General features: G+C 36.4%; 1 protein-coding gene across 1 annotated transcript in view; it reads right to left on the reverse strand.

Moving 5' to 3' along the window:
* Window positions 1-26807, reverse strand: part of TACR3 (tachykinin receptor 3) — a gene marked incomplete at its 5' end in the record, with an annotated part of 50796 nt that extends 23989 nt beyond the window's left edge. Inside the window, 3 exons of the mRNA XM_006759756.1 lie at window positions 8449-8599; window positions 10239-10427; window positions 26410-26807. Coding sequence (XP_006759819.1) covers window positions 8449-8599; window positions 10239-10427; window positions 26410-26807 — 738 coding nt within the window. The remainder of the gene's footprint in view (window positions 1-8448; window positions 8600-10238; window positions 10428-26409) is intronic.

Genomic DNA, 26807 nt, shown 5'->3' on the forward strand with positions numbered 1-26807 from the left:
AGTGGTGGGAGCCTCCCCTGCCTCTGCAGCAGTACTAATGATGTCTGACTGCTGGCTTAGGCCCGCTCTCCAAAGGGCTCCTGGACTGTGAGAGGATGCAGGCTGGGCTGAGAAATCCCCAAGCCACCCCTCCCCCTGCCAATGCACAAATTTCGTGCATGGGGCCTCTAGTTCAGAAATAAAATGTCATTCTGAAACCTGGTCCTTTGAATTCTTTAAAACAACACAACCCTAAAATCTTTTGTCCAGGATTCATGTCCAAGTTCTGGCACTTATTAATTTTGTATATTTGAGACTGTTTTATTTTTCTGTAAAAAAAGAAAAAAATATGAGAAATAAATAATATATATGTGGAAGTTATTTGCAAACTATGACTCACTATAAAATATAGGTCACTATGATGTTTAAAAAAATAAATGACCAGTTTGATAACTTTTTACTTTCTACCATATGATGCTTTCTGATGTTCACAGTACTGGCACATATATTCACGATATATTGCCTGAAGTAATAGGTACTATTTACTGAGATCAGTTCTATAATCCAGGCACTTTTTAAAATGCTTGATATGTATTGCCTTGTTTAATCTCTATGCAACTACATGAGTATGTATTATTATTTCATTTCATTTTATAGGGATTGTAACCTCTCCAAAGAGCAATATTTTATATTGCTCAAGATATGTGCCAGAGTGAGCCTTTGAACTTGGCATACCTATTAAGAATCTATTTCTAGTCACTACATTCAATTGCCTGAGTTACATAAAGGAATGCCATTTTTTTATCTACACATCAAAGTTAATAAATAATCCAATTTCATAAATAAAAATAATTTTAAACTAGACAAACTGATATTTATAAATTTTATATGTAAAAATAAACAAGCAAGAATATCTACGAAAATTGTGGAAAAGTAAAGAAGTGTAAGTAGGGGTAGAGAGTTGCCCTGATAGCTAGGGCTATTAAAATACATTATAAAGCTTGATTAATTTAATCAATGTGTTGATAATGCATGAACAGCCAGAGAGGCTATAGATACAGAAGAGAAAATACTGACTGAATTTCAAACACATTTGAGACATTAGAATGACAATTGTGAGATTTTAAATTAGTGTTGGAAAAAAATGGGTTACTCAATACATGGTAGTAGGTAAAACAGGAAGCATCTAAAAAATAAAATGGAAGTCTCATCCACAGCTTAAATAAATAAACTTCAGATGGAACTAAGTTTTAAATAACAAACATATTATGAAATCACTAGAAGAGTGTGGCTCAATCTAACCTATTTAGAAATTTTCTAATATTTACAATGACATACTCTTTGTTTGTGCGTGTGTATATGTATCCTGAATACTGTGAATTATCCCACTTGTTATAGATTTTTATATGCTAAGTTTCATTTTTCTTTCAGAAATCCATGATGCTTGAATCTAGTTCTAATTTTCTGGCCCTAGTAATTGTGGGATGAGAAATGTTAACGGGTAATCCATATAGAAACCATTTCAAGTGATTGCAAGCTCTCAGAGACAGAAGGTAATTCCTTCTAAAGTGCCATCTTTTATCTTTTGAAAAGGAATAACATTCCTAGTTTCCAAGTACTACTGTTAAGAAATACACAGAAACCTTTTTAGGCTTTTCAAAATGTTTCCCAACCATTGTCACACTTACAGAGCTTGGAAAAGATTTTATCGAGGTGTTTAAAGAAAATGGCAGTCGCAATCAATGGAAAGCTCAGGTGTAGAAGACACTCCTGATTGCAGGTACAGCCCCAGGGAGGGCCCACGTTAGTCAGTGGGAACAAATAGCTGTTAGTTTTCTTTAAATTCCAACGTTTTAATTAGAAGTATTTCATGGTAATATTATTCTTTCTTATCATAAATTTCAGGTGTTTTTGCCTTTTCAACTTTGTTTTGATTTACTTCTTTTCTTTTATAAAAATGAGGCCTTTAAAGACCCAACTGGATACATTTTTATCATATTCCAATGGGTTAAACTAGATATATAATTTTAGAAATATAAAAAACAGATATGTACTATTGGTGTTTATTGATTTATCTATAAAAACACACACGTTTTCCAAAATATGTGCATGAATAATAGTTGGTAAATAATTGAAAACTTCCATATAAAATTGTTTACAATATTTTTCTTCATTGAGGAGAGAGGTTGTGATACATGAGAGAAATTTACAAACATATTTTATGGTTCTTGATTTTCATTTCCCTAGGAAATCTACTACTGAAATCTTGGTTTTATGCCTGGATAATAATACATATTTTCAAAAGAAAGTAGGATACATGAGGTATGTATTTTTAAAAAATATAAAAATATTTTAAAGGAGTATGTGGTTTTATGATTAATAAAATAGTATTATTATGACAAATGATTGGGGAAATATGCATGAAAATAAGTGAAAATGTGTCCTAAAGACATGAAAATGAGGAGGGACAGAAAGATAAGTAAACCACACTGCATTATATACAAACTTGTACATCTATATAATGTATTAATATTTAAAATCTAAGACATGTGGATAATATCAAAGTTTTTTATTACAACAAGTAAATGAAATACATAAAGATAAAAAATTGGTTATGGGGAATACGCCAGACAGAAAAATTCTAGTTCCTTCACAGAGCCAATAGTTCAGCGGTTTCTCAATTACTCTGAACATTTACCAATACTGATATTGCACAATGAGCTCTCTTAGAAAAATATATTCATATTGTATTATTTTATTCGCTACATCTGGGTAGCTTAAAAAAAGATAATGGTGAAGCAAAAATTCAGATTAATAGCATAAACTATAATGTAAATATTAAAACTTAGAGAAGGAAATGTGCTATCAAGTTCTTGAGTCACCTTGTTTTAATGAATATTTCTCCAAGAGTAAGGGGTTTATAGGCTAAACCTGAACAATTAAAAATAACGTTTTTTCCTTTTTAGTTGACTTGCTGTTGTTTCTTGGTTGAATATAGTTACAAAAAATTTACCATTTATATTTCTTGTAAAACTAATAATTAGAAAAAAACCAAGCAACTTTAGGCCCCTTGGAAATTGATTTTAGCCTTAATGTAATTTATCTTGACTGTAAATCTTTATAAAATCTAAAATGATATTAAATAAAAATTCTTAATTAACTAAAAAGCATAAAATGAGAATCAGATATAAATGTCTGGACATGAATTCTATGTGTAATTTTAGGCTCTCTATATTGAAAAAAGTAGAAAATAGCAGAAGAAAGAGGAAATACCAACACGAATTAAGTGTCTGCTATATAAAAGGCAACATGTTGAGCAGTAGAACTACAGATTTTAATTCCAAAAGGTCCTTCTTCAAACTTCCACAATTTTTAGTCAACAGGACCTAAGAAAATTAAAGAGATGTGTCTAAGATCACACGTAGACAGGGCAAGAACTAGAAAACAGATCCTTGACATCCAAGACCTCATTCTTTCTAGTCAGCCAAGAGATCTAGACGCTATAGCATATGCAACCTACCAGTCACATGGCACGGCGCTCAGTTCCTAATTCAGTCATTGAATATCCTGTCTTTACCTGTCAATTTATTTATCATGGTCACAGAACTGATATTCTTGTTATTGATCATTTTGAACAAGTTAATACTGAGGTATGAGCCCTGTAGCATGTCCCTCAAACACTCCATCCAGATGGACATCATTCTCTTCATCAGCACACCTGAAGCATCCACATTCAACCAATAGTAATACAGTTTACAATAGTCCATTTTTCTTTACCTGATTTAAAGGATATCACAAGGCTGCAAATGTTTTTCCTGATATGAGAAAAATTTTGTCCATGGTACTTCCACAATAGAAACATTTAATAAATAGCCTTTGATGAATGAATTGAAATTGATATAACTATTTTCATTCCCTATCTAGCCACAATTTATTTTTCATATAGATAAATTTAATAATTTAATCATTTACATATTATGTATGTTTTATGTTCAACTTATATATCTATTAATTAGTATAATTTATTTTCTTCCCATCTTGCTAATCACTAGACTTCTAGCATTTATCTTCTAAATAGTTATTCCAAGATGCTGGCAGACTCCAATATATTTTGGGATAAGTTTTGTCATTGTCAATAATTTCAATGCCATTACTTTTTTTTTTCATCCAAATTGCCAAGAATGTAGTCTTACTTTGGGATAATACTAGGAGAGATGGATTGCAAATCTTTTGTTTTCGAAGTGTATGAGTTAAAATTGGAGTCATACAGATATACTAATCCTATATAATAATGAGGCAATATGCAAATTGACTGTCAAGCCCTCGCACAAGATGGCTGCCCCCATTGGTCACAAGATGGCCAACAGGGGAGGGCAGTTGGAAGCAATCGGGCCAGCAGGGGAGCAGTTAAGTGTTGATCAGGCTGGCAGGGGAGTGGTTAGGGGGCAATCAGGCTGGCAGGGGAGTGGTTAGGGGGTGATCAGGCTGGCAGGCAGAAGTGGTTATGGGCAATCAGGCAGGCAGGCAGGCAGGAGAGTGGTTGGGAGCCAGCAGTCCCAGATTGTGAGAGGGATGTCCGACTGCCAGTTTAGGGCTGATCCCTGCTGGTTTAGGTCCCAGGTTGGAGAGGGTGCAGGCTAGGCTGAGGGACAGCCCCCTTCCGGTGCATGAATTTCATGCACTGGGCCTCTAGTTATACATAAGATTTAACTCAAATAAATATTCAATGGCTTATGAGTCAACATCTATGTTTTACATCTAGATATTTCGGAAACAGATGCTACTGCCAAAACTGAAAAAAACAATTAAAGAGTGTATTTGATTTATTTTACCAAAACATCCTAAATATGAGATCTGTTAGCTCCCTTTGCTTATTTTTCCTTACACTGCATTTGATTTTAATTCAAAATAGCAATAAGGCAAGAGACTCATGAAATTTTAGGTTCTGATAAGATCTATTATTCTAGAAGAGATTTTTTGAACTGCAAAAACATTTTATATCAATCCTACAGTAGTCTGTACACATTTCCTCAAGGAAGATGTTGATAAAAATATTAAATAATAACCACAAAAAAAAGCACTAACTTAGACAAGATCTTGAGTTTTGTGTGATGTTTTATATTTTGCAATTGTCTGAAGGTATTTCTATTTCAAGTGCAAGCATTCTTATGTTAACTACTTTGTTACATTAAAGAGACTATTAAGTCAATATACATATTTAAATAGACATATTTAAAGCCAATGGGTACATAACATGCAGAATTTTAAAACCTAGAATATTTGCTATAAATTGAGAATATCTTTGGCTGTGTTATGAGGTATTCAAAGTCTTTTTAAATTATAAAATACTTTATATTAGAAAATTTATTAATGTGCTTGCTAACATTTTTAGAAGTATACTATACATGTGACTCAAATGTTAGTCAATTCTATAGATTATCCTCTGGACTAGTGATGGCGAACCTTTTGAGCTCAGCGTGTCAGCATTTTGAAAAACCCTTACTTAACTCTGGTGCCATGTCACATATAGAAATTTTTTGATATTTGCAACCATAGTAAAACAAAGATTTATATTTTTGATATTTATTTTATATATTTAAATGCCATTTAACAAAGTAAAATCAACCAAAAAATGAGTTTGATAGGTTCGCCATCACTGTTCTAGATCTTAGTAAGTTGTTTGGAGCCATAGAATTTTAATATTGATTTTTAGGTTCTTCAATAAATTAATTTTTTTAATAAGAAAATATTTCTAGAGATATTAATTTATTTTTTAAGACTAATGTTTCATCTTTTTAATATTTAGTGCTAGCTAGATCTACTAGTATTATTTTCAAAGGGAATACATATTTCGACAGAACATATGCAAAGATCAAGTGGGGATTGTTATTCTGAAACTTTTTAGACATGCAAGGTTCTGTATAATAGATATGTAATTTATTTCTACTGGCTGTTCTTTAAAGAATTTAATCTATAAGGTTTGAAAGTAAGCATAATTCCTAAAGATTGAAGGAGAAAGAATAATGGAAGCAATGCTTCTCAATAGTTGCAAAGATTTTCTCAGTGATTTGACAAATTTTTACTTATTCCAGTTCATATGTATTTGGGATCTTAATCAACATTCACTATTATTTATTGCTAGGAGGTTGGCTCGGTGTTGTTCATGGAGTTGTTGTTTTTCCCAACAGTCAGAATGAATTTGCACTATTTTAATCAATAACTCTCTTATTTTTATCTCTGAAGTCAAATCTGTAACTTCAAAGATGTATTTTCTATGAGACAGTATATAATTACCTGGCCCATTCAGAGAAGGACTTACTATATCTTAGACCTAAGTAGACATATTAAAGTATAAATATAGCACAATTACTAGAAATAACTCTTTCAAACATACCAGACAATATTTAATTTTGGATTTAAAAACAAAGCAATTTAGAGGAGAGCTAGCTATATTCTGAAATTTAAAATTTTTGGAAAACAGTGTTACTTTTGAGATACAGTAATACCAATAAATGACTGTGAAAGCACTCTAAGAACAAGGTAATTTATTATAGGAAGTCCATAACATAAATGTCATTTTGTATTATTTCAACCTAGAACACAATCTGAGAGAAAGACATATGGACTGAAAAATTTAAATGTGTTATATTTTTTAAACATTCTAAAAGGATTACACTCTCCATTTAAGTTGATATTTATACTTTAAAATTACAGAATGAAATCATAAGGAAATATTTATGCCTTACTTTTGTAAGTTATACAGAGGCAAAGGCAGAGTATCTTCTCTTATTTTTGTTCCTTCTGGGACTCAGTGCAAAAATAAAAAGTAACATTCATTAAATTTTAATTTCTTGCTAGAAAAATATTACATGTATATGAAGAAAAAGGAGCTATAATATACAATTATTGGACTTATTTAAAATTTTCTAGGAGTGAACAGGGGTAAACTGTTAAGGAAAAAAAAAAAGATGCCTAAACCAATAAGAAACAAAAGACAGGAAACTAAGTGAGTAATAGCAAGGCAGAAATTATTCTGAAATATGTAGAACATCACATCAGTTATTTTATGTGATGTTGCCTAAAACATAGGTATAAGAAAATATCCCCCCAAAGATCACCTGGATGTTATGAAATGAAGGTTGAAATTGCAAAAGAGAAACTGTTCACTTAAGACAACCAAGTTATTGAAATTCTCCTAGTTTTAGGATTCTTTTTTAGATGCTAAAAGCATAATGTGGTGGTTTGTGCACTTCATTTTCAAGATTTTTTTAAAAAAGAGAAATAAAATAAAAAATAAGTATTATAGGCTGAAATTATTGAGGTAGAAAAGACCATGTATACTTTTTGTTTTCAAATACTAGAGATCATAATAAATTAACTGAAAGTAAGTCTTATCTACCATTATTTGTCAAAAACAGAAGAAAAACATATTAGTACTAAAATGGAATCCATTTTCTACATTAAATTTTTAAAACCTAATTTTATTATTGTTAAGTGAGTGTTTGTAGGTAAGGGATTTTTAAGATGTTCAGTGTTTTTTTAAGGGAAATATCCCATGTAGTAGGTAGTTCTACATAAATAAGTGAACCATAAATTGAATAAATAATAATTGGCATAATTAGCATGACTCTCTTATCCTTGGAAAAATCTCTCAGATTTGCATTAGGTACACATCAGTTGGAGAGAGGGAGATGGAATACGTGACTGTGATTCTTTTTAACTCTACAAATTTATGAAAAATCTCACTCACTGAGTCACATAATGGTAGTCTGAATAAAATCTTAATTAAAAATCCTGGTAAATGTCAATATTATAATTTTAGAGCATTTCTTGTTTAATCTTTGAATATTTGTTGAACAATCCTGTGAATATTCAGAAGTTGGCTTTGTAATGTCACCCAATAAGTTGTAGAAGAGTATTAACGCAACTCTCATCTTTTAATCAGATATACATGATGGCTGTGTAGAAATCAAATGTGGGGTGAGGGAAAGGGTGAGGAACAGTGTCAGGAAAGTAGGGAAATGGGTACTAGGAAATTATAACATATAAAAGAGATGCCATTATTGGGATCAAAGAAGCTTCTGGAAAATTATAAAGTGCATCAGAGGATTCTGTTAAATAAAGGAGAAACATAGCTAGAACTTCAGAAATATAGTAAATGGGACTCCACTTAAAGTAAGATTTCAGAAGTTTCTTGAGGATACTCTGAACAAGGTAATAAAATGTCTTTCTGTAAGGAAGTGACTATTCTACCACAGACTGAAATTGCACATGATCAGTGGCTTATAGAAGATAAAAGAAAAAAGCAAAAGAAAAATTGGATAAAAAGAAAGAAAACATGAGACAAATAAAAGTAGAAGCAAATCATCAAATGATATTATACAGTATTAAAATACCATAGGTAGGTATTCTCGATCTCTGAGGTGCCACAACTTACACAAATGCTAGGTAAATCATATGTAACAGTACCTTTCTTTTAGCCTTTAGCTGCTCATGATACTTGTCACAGGTGTCTCCCGGGATCTCTCCTCCCCAGAGAGTGATTCCAACAATGGTGTATGTGATGCCCATGACAAGCAATGGGAAACAGTACACCAATATAATGACAATAATATGGTACCTGAAATTAAAAAAACAACAACAAAACTCAATGCTGAAGAGCATATTGGGATGAAATAGTGGGATTTTGAATTCATGTCATTTTAAATCACATTTTAAAATGCTAAAGAATATTTCCACGTTTTCTCTAAGTCTTCATTTCACACTCATTAACATACCAAGCTATTGTCGCCTACAGTTGTCCAAATGCTACCAGTTGATTTCAATCCATCTTTACTTTATACATGAAAAACATAGCTGAGCTGCAGTGTTCATTTAAACCATGCCTCACCCCATCCCTACCTCCTTGCCTAGAGGGTCAGGATAAATGCCTTTCCTCTGTTTGGTAATTAGTGGGTTAACCTATTTAAACGTATCGTCAGAAGAAAAGAGATGGGACAGAATAAAGTAATCAACTGACGATATTTTCTTCTATGTAAAACTATTCTATATGTTCAGTGACATCATTCATACTTGAAATAAATTATTTTTCATCCAAATGAAAAAAAATGTTATGCGATACTGTGAGCCACATTGAATTCACAAGCTATTTGACAGTGATTTTAAAAATCAGGTAAAGACATTTACCTGTATTTTTCCAAAGTCATGGAACATTTCATTGACTTGTTAATTTGGTAAATAATATAGAGACGGATCAGTCACAACCAAGTCATGATGCTATACATTATCAAACAAAATTCTAGGATTTCATAGCCTTCAATCAAAATTATAAGGAGGCAATTAGGGAGGAATAGAAGGTAAACAATAATATAACAGCCGAATTAGAATTTGTATAAACTTTTGTTTGGCTTCCTCTTTCTTAAGAGGCTTTAAAGTAATTACAGAGTTTGGTATGCTAATATTCTCAATACCTTTAGTGTTTGTTTTTTACTCCCTTTACCCTTTACTACTTCCCCACCCTCTCTTCCCTCTGATCAGCACCATACTATTGTCTGTGTCTATGAGTTTTGTTTATTTCTTTGTCTTGATTGTTCATTTGTTGCTTTCAGTTTTATATCCCACATGAGTTAAATCCTATTGTTCTTGACTTTTTCCCTTATGACTTATTTCACTTAGCACGATATCCTCGGGACCCATCCATGTTGTCACAAATAGCAGTATTTCATCTTTTTTAAGGTGGGTCCAAAAAATAAAATGTCAAATTCTATCGTACAACATTCCTATTTTCTTTTCAACCTAGTGTTTAAATTTCTTTAATTTTAAAACAAAGGAACACAACCAAGAGCCTACCAGGACTCCCCTTCCCTTCAGCCAGGCTTCTTAAAAGAGCAATCAACACCTTTGGCCTCTAGTTTCTCCCTTCTCACTCATTTCTCAGTCAATAACAACCCTGTCTTCCTTTGGGCATTGCTTTCATCTCCAATGAGCTTATTACCTCCTCTAGGAAATTCTCCAGAGCTGTCCCATACAGAAGTCATTACATTTTTTTTTCAACTATAAATCTTTATAATTTACACCAACTTAGTGACCATATCATAATGTATTTTAATATTGGTATGTGTCTGTCTTCCCAAGTAATATGTGACACATTGAGGCAAACGCCTATGTCTTATCTGTTTAATTGTTGCTCCCAACCTACAGTTCCTTAATTGTTCAATAAATTGAATTGAAAATTACCATAGAGAACTAACTTAACTTACGTGAAATGTTGTTTGGAACCTTCTGGCCATTGCACATAGCAAAGAGTACGGCCCGGCATGACTTTGGTTTTGGAGTAAAGACACTGAGGAAAGGCTAGTAGAAATGCTAGAATCCAAATGCTGCCAATGACAATCTTGGTTGCTGTGGCAGACAGTCTGGGTTTCAAGGGATCAATAATGGCCATATACCTATATGAAAACAAATAAACCATTTTGTCAGTCTCTTGTTAGTGAAGCTTTAAAAGTAGTTTCAAAGGAGTTTCAGTGGCCAGGGTTCTTGTCTCTTCTAGTAAACAAGTTGTTAAGGATTTTGCTTGGGTAGAGGCAGCATAGAGTAATAACTACAACATAGTCTTTGGAATCAGACAAATTTGGTTCAAATCCTATTTTGTCATTTTTTTAAACCTTTTTGAACCTCAACTTCATTATTTTAAAAATAGAAATAAGAACAACTACCTCTTATGGGTGAAGACAAGATCAATAAAAATAATGTAAGTTAAAGGCTTTGATTATTTGGTGCTGTGCCTCGCACATTATCAGCATTCATAAAGGTCTGCTGAATGGAATTGGAAATGTGAGTAATAAGTGCTTAAAAAATGAATTCAGTACCTCAAGACCTCCATTTTTTCTTTGGTATGTTTAAGTTTTTAAAAGATATTCTAGTGAAAATATGGGTAATACCTACATGATTGATCAAGATGAAGAAGGATATCATCAACATTTCCATCTAAAAGCATGAAGAGACAAGTTCAGGATTCAAGTAAAGATGAATAAATCAAGTGTAATTGCGTCTATGCCTTCCTGCTACTTCCAAAATTGAATTCATACAGCATCATGAAAGTTTTCATAGTAACTATCAACATAAATATATATAATTTTTATAAAAATATCTTTGATGCCCTAGCTGGCTTGGCTCAGTGGCTAGAGCATCAGCCTGCGGACTGAAGGGTCCCTGAAGTAGATAGATATTAATCAAATAATCTCACCAATAAATGTGAAATTATAGATATGGTGTTACAAAGGCCAGACATATATGATCACGTGAATTCATTTACTGAGAAAATATATTTAGACTAGTGGCCCAGTGCACGAAATTTGTGTGTCGGGGGGGTGTCCCTCAGCCCAGCTTGAACCTCTCCAATGGGAGACCCCTTGGAGGATGTCCCACAGGGATGGGGCCTAAATCGGCAGTCAGACATCACTCTCACAATCTCAGACTGCTGGTTCCTAACCACTCACCTGCCTGCCTGCCTGATTGCCCCTAACTACCCTCCCTTGCTGGCCTGATCTTGCCCCCAACTGCCTTCCCCTGCCAGCCTGATCTCGCCCCCAACTTCCCTCCCCTGCTGGCCTGATATCACCCCCAACTACCCTACCCTGCAGGCCTGGTTGCCCCCAACTGACCTCCCCTACTGGCCTGATTGCCCCTAAACCCCTGCTGACCTGATCTTGCCCCCAACTGCCCTCCCCTGCCAGCCTGATCGCCCCTAACTGCCTCTACCTTGGCCCCCACCACCTTGGCTTTGTCCAGAAGGAAGTTGGACGCCTGGAAGATGGCCGGTTGACCCAGTCTAATTAGCATATCTGGCCCGATAGCCAGCCATACGCACTATACTGCCAAACCGGTCATTAAAAAATTGAACCGCTTTCTTACACCTTACACCAAACAGCTGTTCCCCTTAAAACCCCTCTTCAGGCCCCACCTTAGGTTCTCCCTTCTCAGTTCACCCAGCTTTAGTTCTGATTGGTCAGGTTCTATGCCAGTCAGCATCTCTGGGCCTATCTCTGGGACTGATCAGAGATGTGGGGCTGATCAACAGCCACCCCAGGCTGCTGGTGAGTGGGCTGAATTGCTGATCTCTTGGAGAGAGAGAAAGAGAGAGGCAAGGCTGCTGGCGAGGCCCAGAAAGAGAAAGAAGCAGGGTCTGATCTGCGGCCTGCTTCTCATTCTTTCCGGGCCTCTCCAGCAGCCGTGGTAGCCACTGATCAGCCCTGCCTCTCACTCTCCCAGAGAGGTCAGCAGTTCAGCTCACTCTCCAGTCCCCGCCCACCGGAGCCTGCTGCGTGCACAACCTGGCATTCGGCCAAGCCTTCAGTCATTTTGAGCATTATGGACCCTGGGTTTTTATATATTAGGATTGTGAATCAATCTTCCCTAGGTATAGTCATTCTGGGTTGAAAGTTGGACAGGTGACTATGCAAGGTGGCAGAAAGGTGGAGTTGCAAAGAAGACTTCTTGGACAAGAAGCACTATGTGAAAAAATCCTATGCTAATGGTTGGCTTTTAAGTTTTGAATGGTGTCCCCTTAAAAAAGATACATTGAAATCCTAACTCTCAGTATCAGAGAAGGTGACCTTACTGGGAAAGAGAGTCGTTATATAGGGAATGAAGTTAAAATGAGTCATGAGGGTGAGTCTTAATCCAGTGACTGGTACAAAGAAGAAATTTGGAAACAGAAATACATGGAGAAGGCCCTGTGAAGACGGAGGACTGTGTGTGCATTACAAACCAAGGAATTCCATAGACTGCCGGCAAATCCCCAGAGGCTTGGAAGAGGAAAGAAAGGGTTTTCCTACAGCTTTCAGAAGGAGCATGGCCCTGACAACACCATCATTCCAGAACCGAGAGACAATAGATTTCTGTTGTTCTGAGGCACTCAGTTTATGTAGTTGGTTACAGCAGCCCTAGGAATCCACATGATGAGTCAGGGTGAGAGAAGCATTATACACTTGAGTAATGAAAGGGTAATTGAAACACAGAAAGTGAAGGGGGAAAATGGTTTGAGACAAACTTGTAATACAGGTTATAGATTTTTTTTTTTTTTGTCTCATGGAAAGTAATTGATGCAATTCAATTAGGGAAGGAGAGTAATCAGATTTTAGTCTGGGGAATGGACTGAAGGATGGAAAGAATGGAAGTAGGGAAATGAGTTACCTGACTGTTGTTTTGCTTTGGGTGAGAGATGATTGATGCTTGAAATAGAGTGTTGCTACATGGTAATAGTCTGAGGAAAGTAAAAAAAAAAGTTGAAATATTGCAGAAAGAGTCAGTTGGCCAAAGTAGTGGGTAGAATTGCCAGGCACTGCTGAAGACCAATTTGAAATTAGTGAGTTGGAATCCATTGTGGCATTATTCCCTATTCTGGGGCTCTCTCTGGTAATAATAACTTGCTCAGCAGTAGGCATGAAGAAGATGGCTGCTTAAGCTCATCCAGATAAACGTTCTCTGGACCTTGAGAAGAAATGATCGAATCTCAGATATAAACTCACTCAAATATCAGTACTTTTTTCTTCCTTTAAAGAAATATATATCTTTGAAGTGGTCACATTAGCTTTTCCTAGGTGTTTTTCTGAGCTTCTCACTACCATTCTTCCCTCACCAAACAGACTCCCAAATAAGTTAGTTGCCTGAGTATGATTATTTCATGAATAATAACTAAGATTGGGTTCTTATTCTACCAATTAGGACATCATCTAAAATAGTTTTAAAGTCACTTTTTATCACTTTTTATAGAAACTGAAGTTCTTGGATGCATCCATTGGAAGCTTGTTTTTTTGTTTTGTTTTGTTAATCCTCATAGAGGATATTTTTTTCCATTGATTTTTAGAGAGAGTAGGAGGGAGGGTTGCGGGGGGAGAAACATTGATGTGAGAGAGACACATGGATTGATTGGCTCCTGCATTACCCTGATCAGGACTGCGGATCGAGCCTGCAGCCCAGGTATGTGTCCTTGACCAGGAATCGAATCTGTGACCCTTTGGTGTGTGGGCTAACCACTGACCAACACTGGGCAGAGTGGAAGCTCATATTTTTATTAACATTTTAAAAAATCAGTTTTCCTTTCCACTTTATTACACCACTTTGCTTTACCACTTACTATTCTTCTGATATAATTGAGGGGTTCTTTTCTCTTTACTTTGAGGTATATTGCAGAATGCTATTTTTGATACAACTTTACTTACTCAGTAAATGATCATTTTCCATTTTGTAATTGTTCTTGGTACCTTGTATAATTCTTTTTTTTATAATATTTTTATTAAACTCTCTGGATCTTTACTTATTTCTACACATTTCAAAATGAAGACAGAGTGCTATCTTCAGATGATTGCTTGATTACATTAACCATGCAAAGAACATTTGTCTGAAGTGATATGGATTTTACTGTTTTCTAGTTTGATTCTGGCCACAGCAGACATTGTTTTAGCTTGTAAATGACAAACATAAGTTGCTGTTTGACTTCCATGCAAAATAAAGATTAGTTGCAACAGTTGCTCATGACCCATAAAATTTCAACTTCTGGCCTATGGTACTAGAACATTTTTTGCTTGGACAAATCACTAGAAATACAACCTTTCTTGAACCTGCAATTTTTAGACAAATTTTATTGTGCACTTTTCTATAACTGTTCTAAATGAACTTAAGAATGAATGAATTATTATTGTCAGTGAATTTTGAAGTGAATGAGCATTTATGAAAATAAACCTATATATAAACATTCATATGAATGCACATATATAACAGGGACTTCAAAATATTATCCAGCAAAAAAGAAATCACTTGTTTATTTATTCAAAATTTTTTATTTGAATAAATAAAATGTATACACTGGCATTTGAGGAAAATTACATTTAAAGAATAAATTGTCAAAATAGTGAAAGTATTAGACTTTCATTGCACATGCTTTCAATTTAATTTTAGCAATTAAGTTTATCTATTTAACTATTTATATATTTATTTATTAAATATCAAGTATTTATTTTCAACTATTTCTTAAATGCCAACAACTTTTTCAGGATTGTGTGACATACTTTGGCTATGTTGATAAATAAAATAGATGTTGTTCTTAATCTTGTGGAGCTGGAGTCTAATGTAGAAGAAATATATTATTAAAATAGACAGAACATGGGTAAGAAATTATTATCTAACTAGAGGCTCGGTGCACAAAATTCATGTGCAGGGTGTGTGTGTGTCCCTCAACCCAGCCTGCACCCTCTCCAATCTGGGACCCCTAGAGGGATGTCCTACTGCCCACCGGGATCAGGCCTAAACGCGCAGTCAGACATCCCTCTCACAATCTGGGACTGCTGGCTCCCAACCGCTTGCCAGCCTGCCTGCCTGATTGCCCCTAACCGCTTCTGCCTGCCAGCCTGATCAATGCCTAACGGCCCCCCTGCCAGCCTGATTGACGCCTAACTGCTCCCCTGCCAGCCTGGTCACCCCCAACTGCCCTCCTCTGCTGGCCCGATCACCCCCAACTGCCCTCCCCTGCAGGCTCAGTCACCCCTAACTGCCCTCCCCTGCAGGCCTGATCACCCCCAACTACCCTCCCTTTCAGGCCTGGTCCCTTCCAACTGCCCTCCCCTGCAGGCCATCTTGTGGAAGCCATCTCTTACCACATGGGGGTGGCCATCTTGTGTGTTGGAGTGATGGTCAATTTGCATATTACCTCTTTATTAGATAGGATTGTTGTTTGGGACAAACATTATCTCTTGAATATTAAGTAAACTTTCCTTGGAGTTTTAGTGTAATGCCTGTGTGACTTCATTACACACCCCTCTGATTTCTAAAACCTGCTCCCTGACCTATTTGGTGCCCTCTGTTTTCATTTTTGAATATATATAACATACATTCATCTCACCCAGTATAAACCTGGATAGAAAATTGTACTGTCATGTGATTTCCACAAAAAAGCCAATTATAGAAAGCATTTCAGATTTCACAATTTTATTGGATTTACATGTTCAGGGGAGGAAAAACTAGATCACCATTTTTTTCATCCTGCTGTTCCCAAACCTGGCTTTCTTTTTTTGTTATAATAACCTGTTATTCTGTCATTTTCTAAAACAGTACATGCACCATCAGTAATCCTGTCACTTATAACCTTTGAGAAATTTAGCCCAGTTCCCCATCTCATCATCAGGCAACTCTGTCTAGCTCAATCCTTTAGGAATTCTCCTGAATAAAATTGTTCCCATTGTGTACACTGTGATGTTATAAAGAGATATATTAGCAATTATAAAGCTTAAAATAGAGAATTTGACCTAACCTGGGGTATAGGTTGAAATGATGGGAGAGACATTCTGTGACCTCCCAGAATTAATTAGAATGAAGGTGGGATTAGAAGAGAAACTGGAACAGCAAGCCCTGAGGTTAGAGAAAGCATGAGGTATTTGAAGGACAAAAGAAGGTCAGCTTTTCTATAACCCAGAGGAAGAGAAAAGCAGAAGAATCAAATGAGCTAGAGATGTAGGTATTAAGGATGGCTTCATCAATATAATATAGTTAATATCAACTTAGATTTTCTTTTTTAACAACAAAAGCAATAACTGCTAGCAATAACATTAAATGTTTACTATGTACTAGACACTATTCTAAGAGCCTTATATAGAAACCATTGAAACTTTAAATTCTAATTATTTATAGCAACCTTAAAACTATTTATATAAAAAATGCTACCTTATTGATAAACATTACATAAAACAGTTTCTCCACAAAATTTTAGACACAGATTTATAAGTGGTTTTCTATGTTGACAATATAAAACTTACTGCTAAAGATTATTCTCTGCTTCCTGTACTATCTCTGATGATAAATAATTTAAAAATCGGAATATAATAGGTTATTTTATTCAGGTATACCAGTATTATAAAATTTTAAGTTACTTTTTTTGTAGTATAATTTACTACCTATATCATCTCTATACTGTGTCAGGAAATTAATGATATGATATGTTATATAACCTTGTATATACCATTTCCAAAGCCCTGCTTTCACAAAATCAATCATATATTGAATACTTAATTTTGTTAAGATATTAATTTCCAATGAAAATCTTTTAAAACTCTTGGCAGATTATCTTTGTGGAAGTAATACCTTTATAAAAATGTATTTAAAGTCCACATTCACTATAAGTATTTCCAGTATTCAATGTTTTGTAAAGATAAAAACAAATTACTATAAATAACAGTGTGCAGTATGCATAACTGTACATGATATTCTATTTGTATATAAGGTAATATGCATACAAAGCCCTTTTTCAGGGCAGTAGAAAATAAAGGTAAATCAATTTTACTTCATTTTATAAGGGGAACAGTTTTTAGATGAAGAAAGGATGTTGCCCAAAGTGGATTTAGAGAGAACAACAGCTAAAGAAACCCTCAGGTAAGACCGATGGAAATGTTTTATAATAATAAATGGGTAAAGGAAGTGAAAATTTTAAGCAGAAGAATCTCAGGACACTTCTAGTTTTAGTCAAATATATGGAGTGCTATAATATAGAACAAATATTAGAGCAGTTTGGTATCACTATAGAGGGTAGAGCTCAGTTTCTGGAGAAAGATGAATCACATATACTCTCCAAGGCTCCAAGGGTATATGGATTGTCTTCAGTGGTATTAAGATTTTGTTTTTTGGCTCCGTTGTTAAAGGTACTCAGGAATAGAATGAGTGGCATATTTTTTTTAATGAATTAAAAGACTATAAACTTCCAAATGAACTGTTGAAATAGAAAAAAGTAGACTCCATCACGACTTTGAGATTCCAAACTTAATCAGAGAAAGGTTGTCTGAAAGCTAATTACTAGTATAATCAGAATTATGATAGGAATCAGATTGATGAAGAAAAGCTAGTGTATTGAAAATTATATATGTTTGAAGTAATTTTAACTGTATAATTTGCAGATTACTACAAATGTGACTCACATAGAAAATAGTATGAGACCAAATTCCCTTCCATCAACTTCATGATTTGGCTTCCCTATTTATACGCCTTCTAGGCATGTGATTAAATAAAGCTACATATTATATTTGGCATTACAAGTCAAATTCTGGTAGACATTTTTCTTTTTTATATATATTTTTAAATATATTTTATTGATTTTTTACAGAAGGGAAGGGAGAGGGATAGAGAGTTCGAAATATTGATGAGAGAGAAACATCGATCAGCTGCCTCCTGCACACCCCCTACTGGGGATGTGCCCGCAACCAAGGTACATGCCCTTGACTGGAATCGAACCTGGGACCCTTGAGTCCGCAGGCTGACGCTCTATCCACTGAGCCAAACTGGTTAGGGCCAGATATTTTTCTTAACCAATAGCAGCATTGAGTTCTATGAAAGTGAGTGGAAACAATTTTATATCTACGCTCCTTCAGTATGAATTACTTCAGAAGAAACATGACTATTACTAATGTATGTAAGAATATGTGTGTTTCATTAATAAGTTCTTTTACTCTTGGAAAACTAATACTACTTGAGTATGCTCATTGTAAATATTATTCATATGTACATATGAGTTTTTCTGATCCTCTTCCCTTTTCTCATTTCCTTTGTGCAGTCATAAGTAATATCAGCCCAATTTCTGAGATTACCCGTTATGTTCTTTACTTCCCTTCCAACTTTCAGTGCCTGGACTACTAGAACACCATCATTGTGGGTTTCTTTGATGCTACTCTTTTCCAGCTTCCTTCACATAGTCTTCAAAATTCTCATGCTAAAATATTTTACTGTTTCTTCACTTCCAACAGGATTAACTGCAATTCTGCACACCCTTTACTATAGTGACACTAAATATCTTACCCTTTCCTCAAACTGACTATAATGCATAAGTCAGAGCTCCAGGGAAAACAAGGCACACTCAAATGAGAAACTGAAGAGAGTTTAATAAATAGGTCATTTACAAAGAGATAGACAATGTCAAGCACTGTAGACAATCTAAATTATCCTAAACTATGCCAAATAACATGAAATTAACACTTATGACAAAAACAACAAATGACAACAAAACACCCAGCTATAGTGATAAGCTTGAAACAAAAGCAAACAAAAAATAACTTATTTTAAGTGGTTCTTTGGTATTTGTGATTGGCATGGAAAGAGAAATAAGCTTATGACAAAATTCTGATGTAAGAATTTAAAAAGCTTCTTTTGATATTGTCTCTAGCTCTTGAACAGAAACCTAGTCCATTGGGGCACTAGAGTTATAGTATATGTTATTTCTCTTCTAATTCTCTCCTTTTAAAACAAATTTATGAACTTGTAGCAATGAGTAATGAGATCTATGCAACTTTAATTAGGACAACTTGTTCTGAGTGAGTCAGTGATTGAATAAAAATATTTAATGTTACAGTTGGAGACTGTAAGTTCTTTGGGGAAAGCAGGAGTTAATTGCTTTCAATTTTGTCTAATGTGGATCTGCATCAGGTAAAACTTTTTCCTGAAGTAAATAGTGGCAGGTAGCAGTTCCACTCTATTATCCTTAAACTCATAGAGATGATGGTGTACATCAAGCAGAGGATGTCTAAATATTTGAGTATTTAAGTTGTGATGGAATAAATGCTTATTTAACTGTTACTGGAAGAAATTAGGTAGTAGAAAACCTCTACACTTGGAAAATAAAGATGGAAAATAGAGGCTATTTTCATATCTAATTCAAAATTTTAAATTATATTTTCATGATATCTCAATAAGGTAATTTGAATATAAATTATTCAATGATAGAAAATGATAGGAAAACAATTTGTATTGAGTGTCAAATATATGTAGTCATTATCCTAGATGGTATGAATTTAGTAATAAACAAAACAAATAATAGCAAATAGAAGAAAAATAAAGCAGAATAAGTAGATAGGAAATGATATGAGGCTACTGTTTTAGATAGTAATCAGTTCACACATGAGCTACACTGAGAAATGAAAAGATGACTCTTCATTCCTTTGTATGAATAACTTCTCTGTCCTTTTATAACAAACCTACAAATGTAATATACTTTTATTCTAATAGTAAAAAAGAGATATCTCTTACCCTTTGAGACAGCACGGAGGGACTTGGAGAGTATTATGCTACACAAAATAAGCCAGTCAGAGAAAGATGTGTATCACATGATCTCACTCATATATGGATTCTAATGAGCAAACTAAATTGATGAACAAGGTCGATCTAGAGATATAGAAGCATGGGACAGACTGACGAATCTCAGAGGGAAGACAGGGGTGATGAATCTCAGAGGGAAGGAAGGGTGGGGAGGTGCATGGGAAGAGATCAACCAAAGAACTTGTATGCATATATGCATAACCCATGGTCATAGACAATAAGGTAATGGAGCTTGGGGTGGAGGGTGGGGCTGGGCTAGAGGGGTCAATAGAGGAAAAAAGGGAACATATGTAATACTTTGAACAATACAGATGAAAAATAATAGTATTTCTTCTTTGTTCTCATGAACCTTACATTGGTAGACAGACCAAAATAAAATACACAAAAAAACCCCAATAAACATTAACTATGAACTAGTTACTTAGTATCTTAGAAGGTGATACATATGATAAAGAAAAAATAAAGCAATTTAAAACAGAGTATTCAGAGTCTAGAAATACTTCAGGGAATGAGTAACATGGCCATCTGGAGGATGAGTGTTTCACACAGATGTAAGATCCTGAGGTGGAAACATGCCTAATATGTTGATGAAATAGAGGGGACCCATGATAGTGGAGCAAAGTGGTGGAGTGGTGAGTAGGCAATAAGGTCAGAAAATAGCATATGACCAGTTACTATAAATTCTTACAGACCATTGTAGGGACATTTGTACTGTGCAATCGTCAGCACCATCCATCTTCAGAACTTTAATTAAAACTTTATTTGGTTTTATGTAAAAATGTGCATTTCATTGAAGATAGTTATAAAAGGAAAAAATATAAAAGAAAATGACATTACCCAAAGTCTCATGATTCAGAGCAAGTCAAATCTACATCAACCTTATTGCACATATAGAATTATATCAGACTATTAAACCCCTGGTCCAAAAATTCCTCATGTGTTAGAGATCCCACTGAGTCTAACAAGGCTCCACTTGTGTCTAATGAAGTAGTGAGGCTGCACACCCCAGTTGTCTGTTTTACAGCATTTATTTAATGTACCAGTGATCAAGCTTCATAAAAATGATTTATACTTAGAGCGATGAGGTACAGGGAAAAAGAGGTATGAGTAGTTCACCGTTCTGGAAAAATGGTTCGTAGCTGAGACCCAGCAAGTGAGAGTTGCAAGTAGAAGATGAAAGAACACTGGTCATTAAGAAATTGTTAATGGAGCGAAGGTAAGGGACAAGACTCTTTTTTTTCCAAATTCTATTTGGAACACAGATAGACATCACCAATATTTCAGGCATAGGGCAAAGTTTGTAACTTAGGAATTTTGCAGATTTGGGTGTAACAATGTGACAAAACAGCTATCTGGAGAAGGACATGGTTTTGTTTTGTTTTTGTTTTTTTCAATTGATATCTGAGAGGAAAGGAGAGGGAGAGATAGAAACATCAATGATGAGAGAAAATTATTGCTCGGCTTCCTCCTGCATGTCCCACACCAGGAATCAGGCCTACAACCCGGGCACGTGCTCTGACCAGGAATCGAACCGTGACCTCCTGGTTCATAGGTTGACACTCAACCACTGAGCAACTCAGGCTGGGCAGGACATGGTTTCTTCCTCCCAAGAAACTGTCATGCTCTGTACCAGAGTGTTGGCATTGCTCCCCTGTTCTCCCCTCCCTACTGCTTCCCTCCCCTACTCTCTTCTCCTTTCCTCTTCTCCTCTGTTCTCTTCTCTTCTCTCTGCCAGAGTGTGGTGAGGAGAATGGAAGTGCTAAATTGACTATTGATACACTCTTATCACACCTCCCTAGAGAGTCTTTGAAATAATTGGGAGAATAGCAAGAAATGATTTATAAGTAAAGGTTATGGAATAAAAAACATTCTTAATAATGTTACCACATTTATACACATGTGTCTGGAGATTTGGGAAAATTGATCTTATATTCAAACATGATTTTTTTCTATCTTTGAATAAGAAGTACAAATTGTAGAAAGCACCAGTGATTCATAAATTTCCTAAAAGTAACCTTTCCTAAAACATAGGAAAAATTGACCAAAGTTTTTATTTCCATAATATGTATAGCACTGTAACATTTACCACAATACATTGAACTAATTTCATTCATTTATAACATCTATTTTGTCGTGTAAATTGTTATGTCGTATAATCCAGAAGAAAACCAATTAGATAAGAGAATAAACTGGCGGTCTCTATTCTAAACTGAAAAACAAACCCATGAAAGTGTAAGAGATTACTTGGAGTGAGATTCAGGCTTCATGATTTTTATAACTATTTTTTAATTGCCCATAATAAATTTCAAAAAAATAGAGGTCCTATGAATATGTTGCATAACAGCTTTATGAAAAATATTCCTGAAGAAATTAAGAAAACAAAGAGTAGTATATAACATAGATTTTTATCTATTTGGCTAAAAATATAACAGGCCTAGCTGGTTTGGCACAGTGGCTAGAGCAGTGGTTCTCAACCTTCCTAATGCCGCGACCCTTTAATACAGTTCCTCATGTTGTGGTGACCCCCAACCATAAAATTATTTTCGTTGCTACTTCATAACTATAATTTTGCTACTGTTATGAGTCGTAATATAAATATCTGATATGCAGGATGTATTTTCATTGTTATAAATTTAACATAATTAAAGCAAAGTGATTAATCACAAAAACAATATGTAATTATATATGTGTTTCCCGATGGTCTTAGGCGACCCCTGTGAAAGGGTCGTTCGACCCCAAAAAGGGTCGCGACCCACAGATTGAGAACCGCTGGGCTAGAGCATCAGCCTGCGGACTAAAGGGTACCAAGTTCGATTCCAGTCAAGGGCACATGCCTGGGTTTTGGGCTGGCTCCCCAGTAGGGGATGTGCAGGAGGCAGCCGACCAATGATTCGCTCTCATCATTGATAATTCAGTCTCTCCTTCCCCTTTCCTCTCTGGACTCAATAAAAATATATTTTAAAATAAATAAATAAATAGATAAATAAATAAATAAAAATATAATTTAGTTCAGTTAGATTAAATGTTTTTAAGTAATTATTCATGTCAGGTATGTTCCTATGCTTAAATAATGTAAATTATTTTTACTATCTTTGTTAATGTTTTTGAACTATAAAATAAAATGTATTACATTACTTAAGGTTTTCAGGTAAGAAATAGTGAATGTCATCTTCAAAATTCTGTAATTAAATATTCCAATCGATACTGGACCATGTGCCCAGAAATTGTCCTTTACTCTATGTTTACTTAGAGTTTCTAACTTAAACTAAAAATGTACTTAGAAAATATAAGAAAATATTTCTTGTTTTCTAATATCTCCACATATTGAATGGCACATTAACACACACACACACACACACACACACACACACAGTGGATTATTTCACCATGAAGAATCACTTTTCCTACCACCATCCCTAAATTTGCCATTTTGAAATGTAACAATTAAATATAACATCTAAAAGATGCTAAGCTTTCCCAGGATTATGCAGTAGAGCCAAGATCCAAATCACTGCAGGCAGTCTACTCCCAGGCCAATGCTCTCCTATTTTAATTCAGTGGTTCTCAACCTTCTGGCCCTTTAAATACAGTTCCTCATGTTGTGACCCAACCATAAAATTATTTTCATTGCTACTTCATAACTGTAATGTTGCTACTGTTATGAATCGTAATGTAAATATCTGATATGCAGGATGGTCTTAGGCGACCCCTGTGAAAGGGTCGTTTGACCGCCAAAGGGGTCGCGACCCACAGGTTGGGAACAGCTGCTTTAATTAGATAAAGTTCTTCCTTCAATTAAATGAGAATTGAAGACTTGTTTATGCTATATATCTTACATGTATGTATAACACATCTTTCATATATATTACGTATATCTTAATTGAGAATGTAGATGTTAGAAAAGTATTAATAGAACAGATAATATAATAAAAAATATTGTCATTTTTATTCATTTATGACATGTGCCATTCAATACCAATTTCACACACACTAAATTTTCATCAAATTTCATGATGCACTAATAAAATTTCAAGAATATAGTGAGAAACAAAAATAGGACCAGAGTCATAGAAGCATTGAACAGGCTGTCCAACCTATGAGGGAAGGCAGGGGGTTGAGAGTGAGGGGGTAAGAAATCAATAAAAGGACCCGTATGCATGCATATGAGCATAACCAATGGAGACAGACAGTAGGGGGTTGAAGGCATGTGCTGGGGGGTGGGGGCGGCTGGGGAGAGGTCAATGGGGGAAAAAGGAGACTCATGTAATACTTTAAACAATAAAGAATTAAAAAATAAAGTACATTGATTTACAAATAATAAAAAGAATATAGTGAGAACTTCTTAACATGATATGCTAATGCCTCTCCTCCTGATCACATTAAAAATTATGTGCTTGTGCCCAGCTGGCGTGGCTCAGTGGTTGAGCGTTGACCTATGAACCAGGAGGTCAGGGTTCGATTCCCAGGCAGGGCATATGCTGGGGTTGCAGGCTTGATCCCCAGTTTGGGGTGTTCAGGATGCAGCTAGTCAATGACTTTCTCTCATCATTGATGTTTCTATCTCTCTCTCCTTCTCATCTCCCTGAAACCAATAAAAATATTATTTTAAAAAAAGAATTAGGGGAGTGTGACTGCTGGGAAAGGGAAGATGGTCGCAGGGAGCGGGGTGGAGGGCGTGCCTGCCCTGACCCTTCCCCTCGCCCTCGCCCAGGTGCCCACGCCCAGATGGTGCAGGTGAACGACTCCATGTACGGGTTCGTCGGCACCGACGTGGTGCTGCACTGCAACTTCGCCAACCCGCTGCCCAGTGTGAAGATAACCCAGGTCACCTGGCAGAAGGCGACCAACGGCTCCAAGCAGAACGTGGCCATCTACAACCCGGCCATGGGCGTCTCGGTGCTGGCCCCCTACCGCGACCGCGTGCAGTTCCTGCGGCCCTCCTTCACCGACGGCACCATCCGCCTCTCCCGCCTTGAGCTGGACGACGAGGGCGTCTACATCTGCGAGTTTGCCACCTTCCCTGCGGGCAACCGAGAGAGCCAGCTCAACCTGACCGTGATGGGTGAGCTGGCCCCTCCCTCCCCACAGGCGAGGGCCTGCGCTGGGCCTATTTCATGATGTCCAATATAAGAAAGCAAGTGCACACAGAAACATTTAAAACGGAAACATGAGAACAAGTGTTGGAGGCCCATCCAGCTCTTTAAATTTGTTTGAGCATCTCAGAGTCTCCTCTGTAGAAGAGGGAACAGCGTAAAAGTTACCTTAAACAGCAATAAATTAGTATGTCTCATTTCTTTTAAAAAATTTTATTGAATTTATTGGGATGACATTGTTTAATAAAATTATATAGGTTTCAGGTGACCGTTGTATAACACATCATCTGTATATTGTAGTGTGTTCACCACCTCAAGTCAAGTCTCCTTCCATCACCATTTCTACCCCCTTCACCCTTTTCTATCTCCCTTAACCCCTCTTAGTCACCATTCGGCTGTCTGTGTCTTTGAGTTTTGCTTTGTTTTTCCTTTGCTGAATCCCTTCACCTTTTTCACCCAACCCAACTCCCCTTCCCTCTGACAGCTGTCGTCGGTTCTCTAACCATTTATTCCTTGAACTGTTTGCTACTCATTATCTGCAAGATTTGGATGTAATGTTTGAGGCACAGGGTTTACCCCGCTCACAGTCTCCGCAGACTATTGGAAGTAACCTGTAACTGGAGACACTGGCTGGTGGCAATCTCTGGGAAGGAGTTTCTAGCCTCGGATGGATGGATGCTCCATGACTGGGAGGCCAAACCGGTGCTGGCCTTGGCATAAAGATAGGGAATGGATGGGTGGGGATGTGGACCAGCAAACCAGAGAGAAGTTAGAGAAGAGGTTGACTCTGTCCATTCCTCTAACAGAGAGATGGAAGGCCCCAAAAGTTCATTTCACAGGGATGTAAGTTCTGCGGCAGTAGTTTGAAGCCATTTGATCAACTCGCTAGTATTGTTTCTAGCTGACTTTGTCCTACTAGGAATGGCAGATTTTCTCATCTCCCTCATCGGCCTCCTTCTGTCCCTCTAGATGCCCTCAATGCGGATCAAGGGGTTGGGTGAGTGGGGGAAGCCTTAGAAACAGACACTGGTTCACCCCTGCAGGATTGACTATACATGGGTCCCTGACCTCCCTTCTCCAAGAACTCCTTCCCGGACTGGTTCCTTTTATCACCAAACCCATCTTGTCACCGATTTCCTTTGTAACTTTATCCCCCCAGCCCCGCTCTCCCCTCTCCCTTCTCTCTCCTTCCTTCCTGTTACCTCCTCACCTGTCCACCGCAATGGCTGTCATAGAGTAGATGCTGGCGAACACCGCCGTGATGGGAAAGAAATTCTGGAAGCGACAGTAGTTGGCTCCGAAGTACCACTCACTGTGAAGCGCGTAGATGAAGTTGACCAAGGTGTTGAAGGCGGCCATGGAGGCGTCGGAGAAAGCCAGGTTCACGAGGAAGTAGTTGGTGACGGTCCTCATGCGCTTGTGGGCCAGGATGATCCAGATGACGATGAGATTCCCGAAGACCGCCACGGCCACCACCACGCTGTAGGCGAGGGACCAGAGCGCGATTCGCCAGGACGGCTGCACGAACTGGTTGGTGAGGTTGGCCCGGGGCTGCAAGGGCTCGGGGGAGGTCGCGGGCAGTCCCGGCGCGGAGGACGAGGCGGACAG

Source organism: Myotis davidii, unplaced genomic scaffold (assembly GCF_000327345.1).
Source record: "Myotis davidii unplaced genomic scaffold, ASM32734v1 scaffold1396, whole genome shotgun sequence".
Taxonomy (NCBI): domain Eukaryota; kingdom Metazoa; phylum Chordata; class Mammalia; order Chiroptera; family Vespertilionidae; genus Myotis; species Myotis davidii.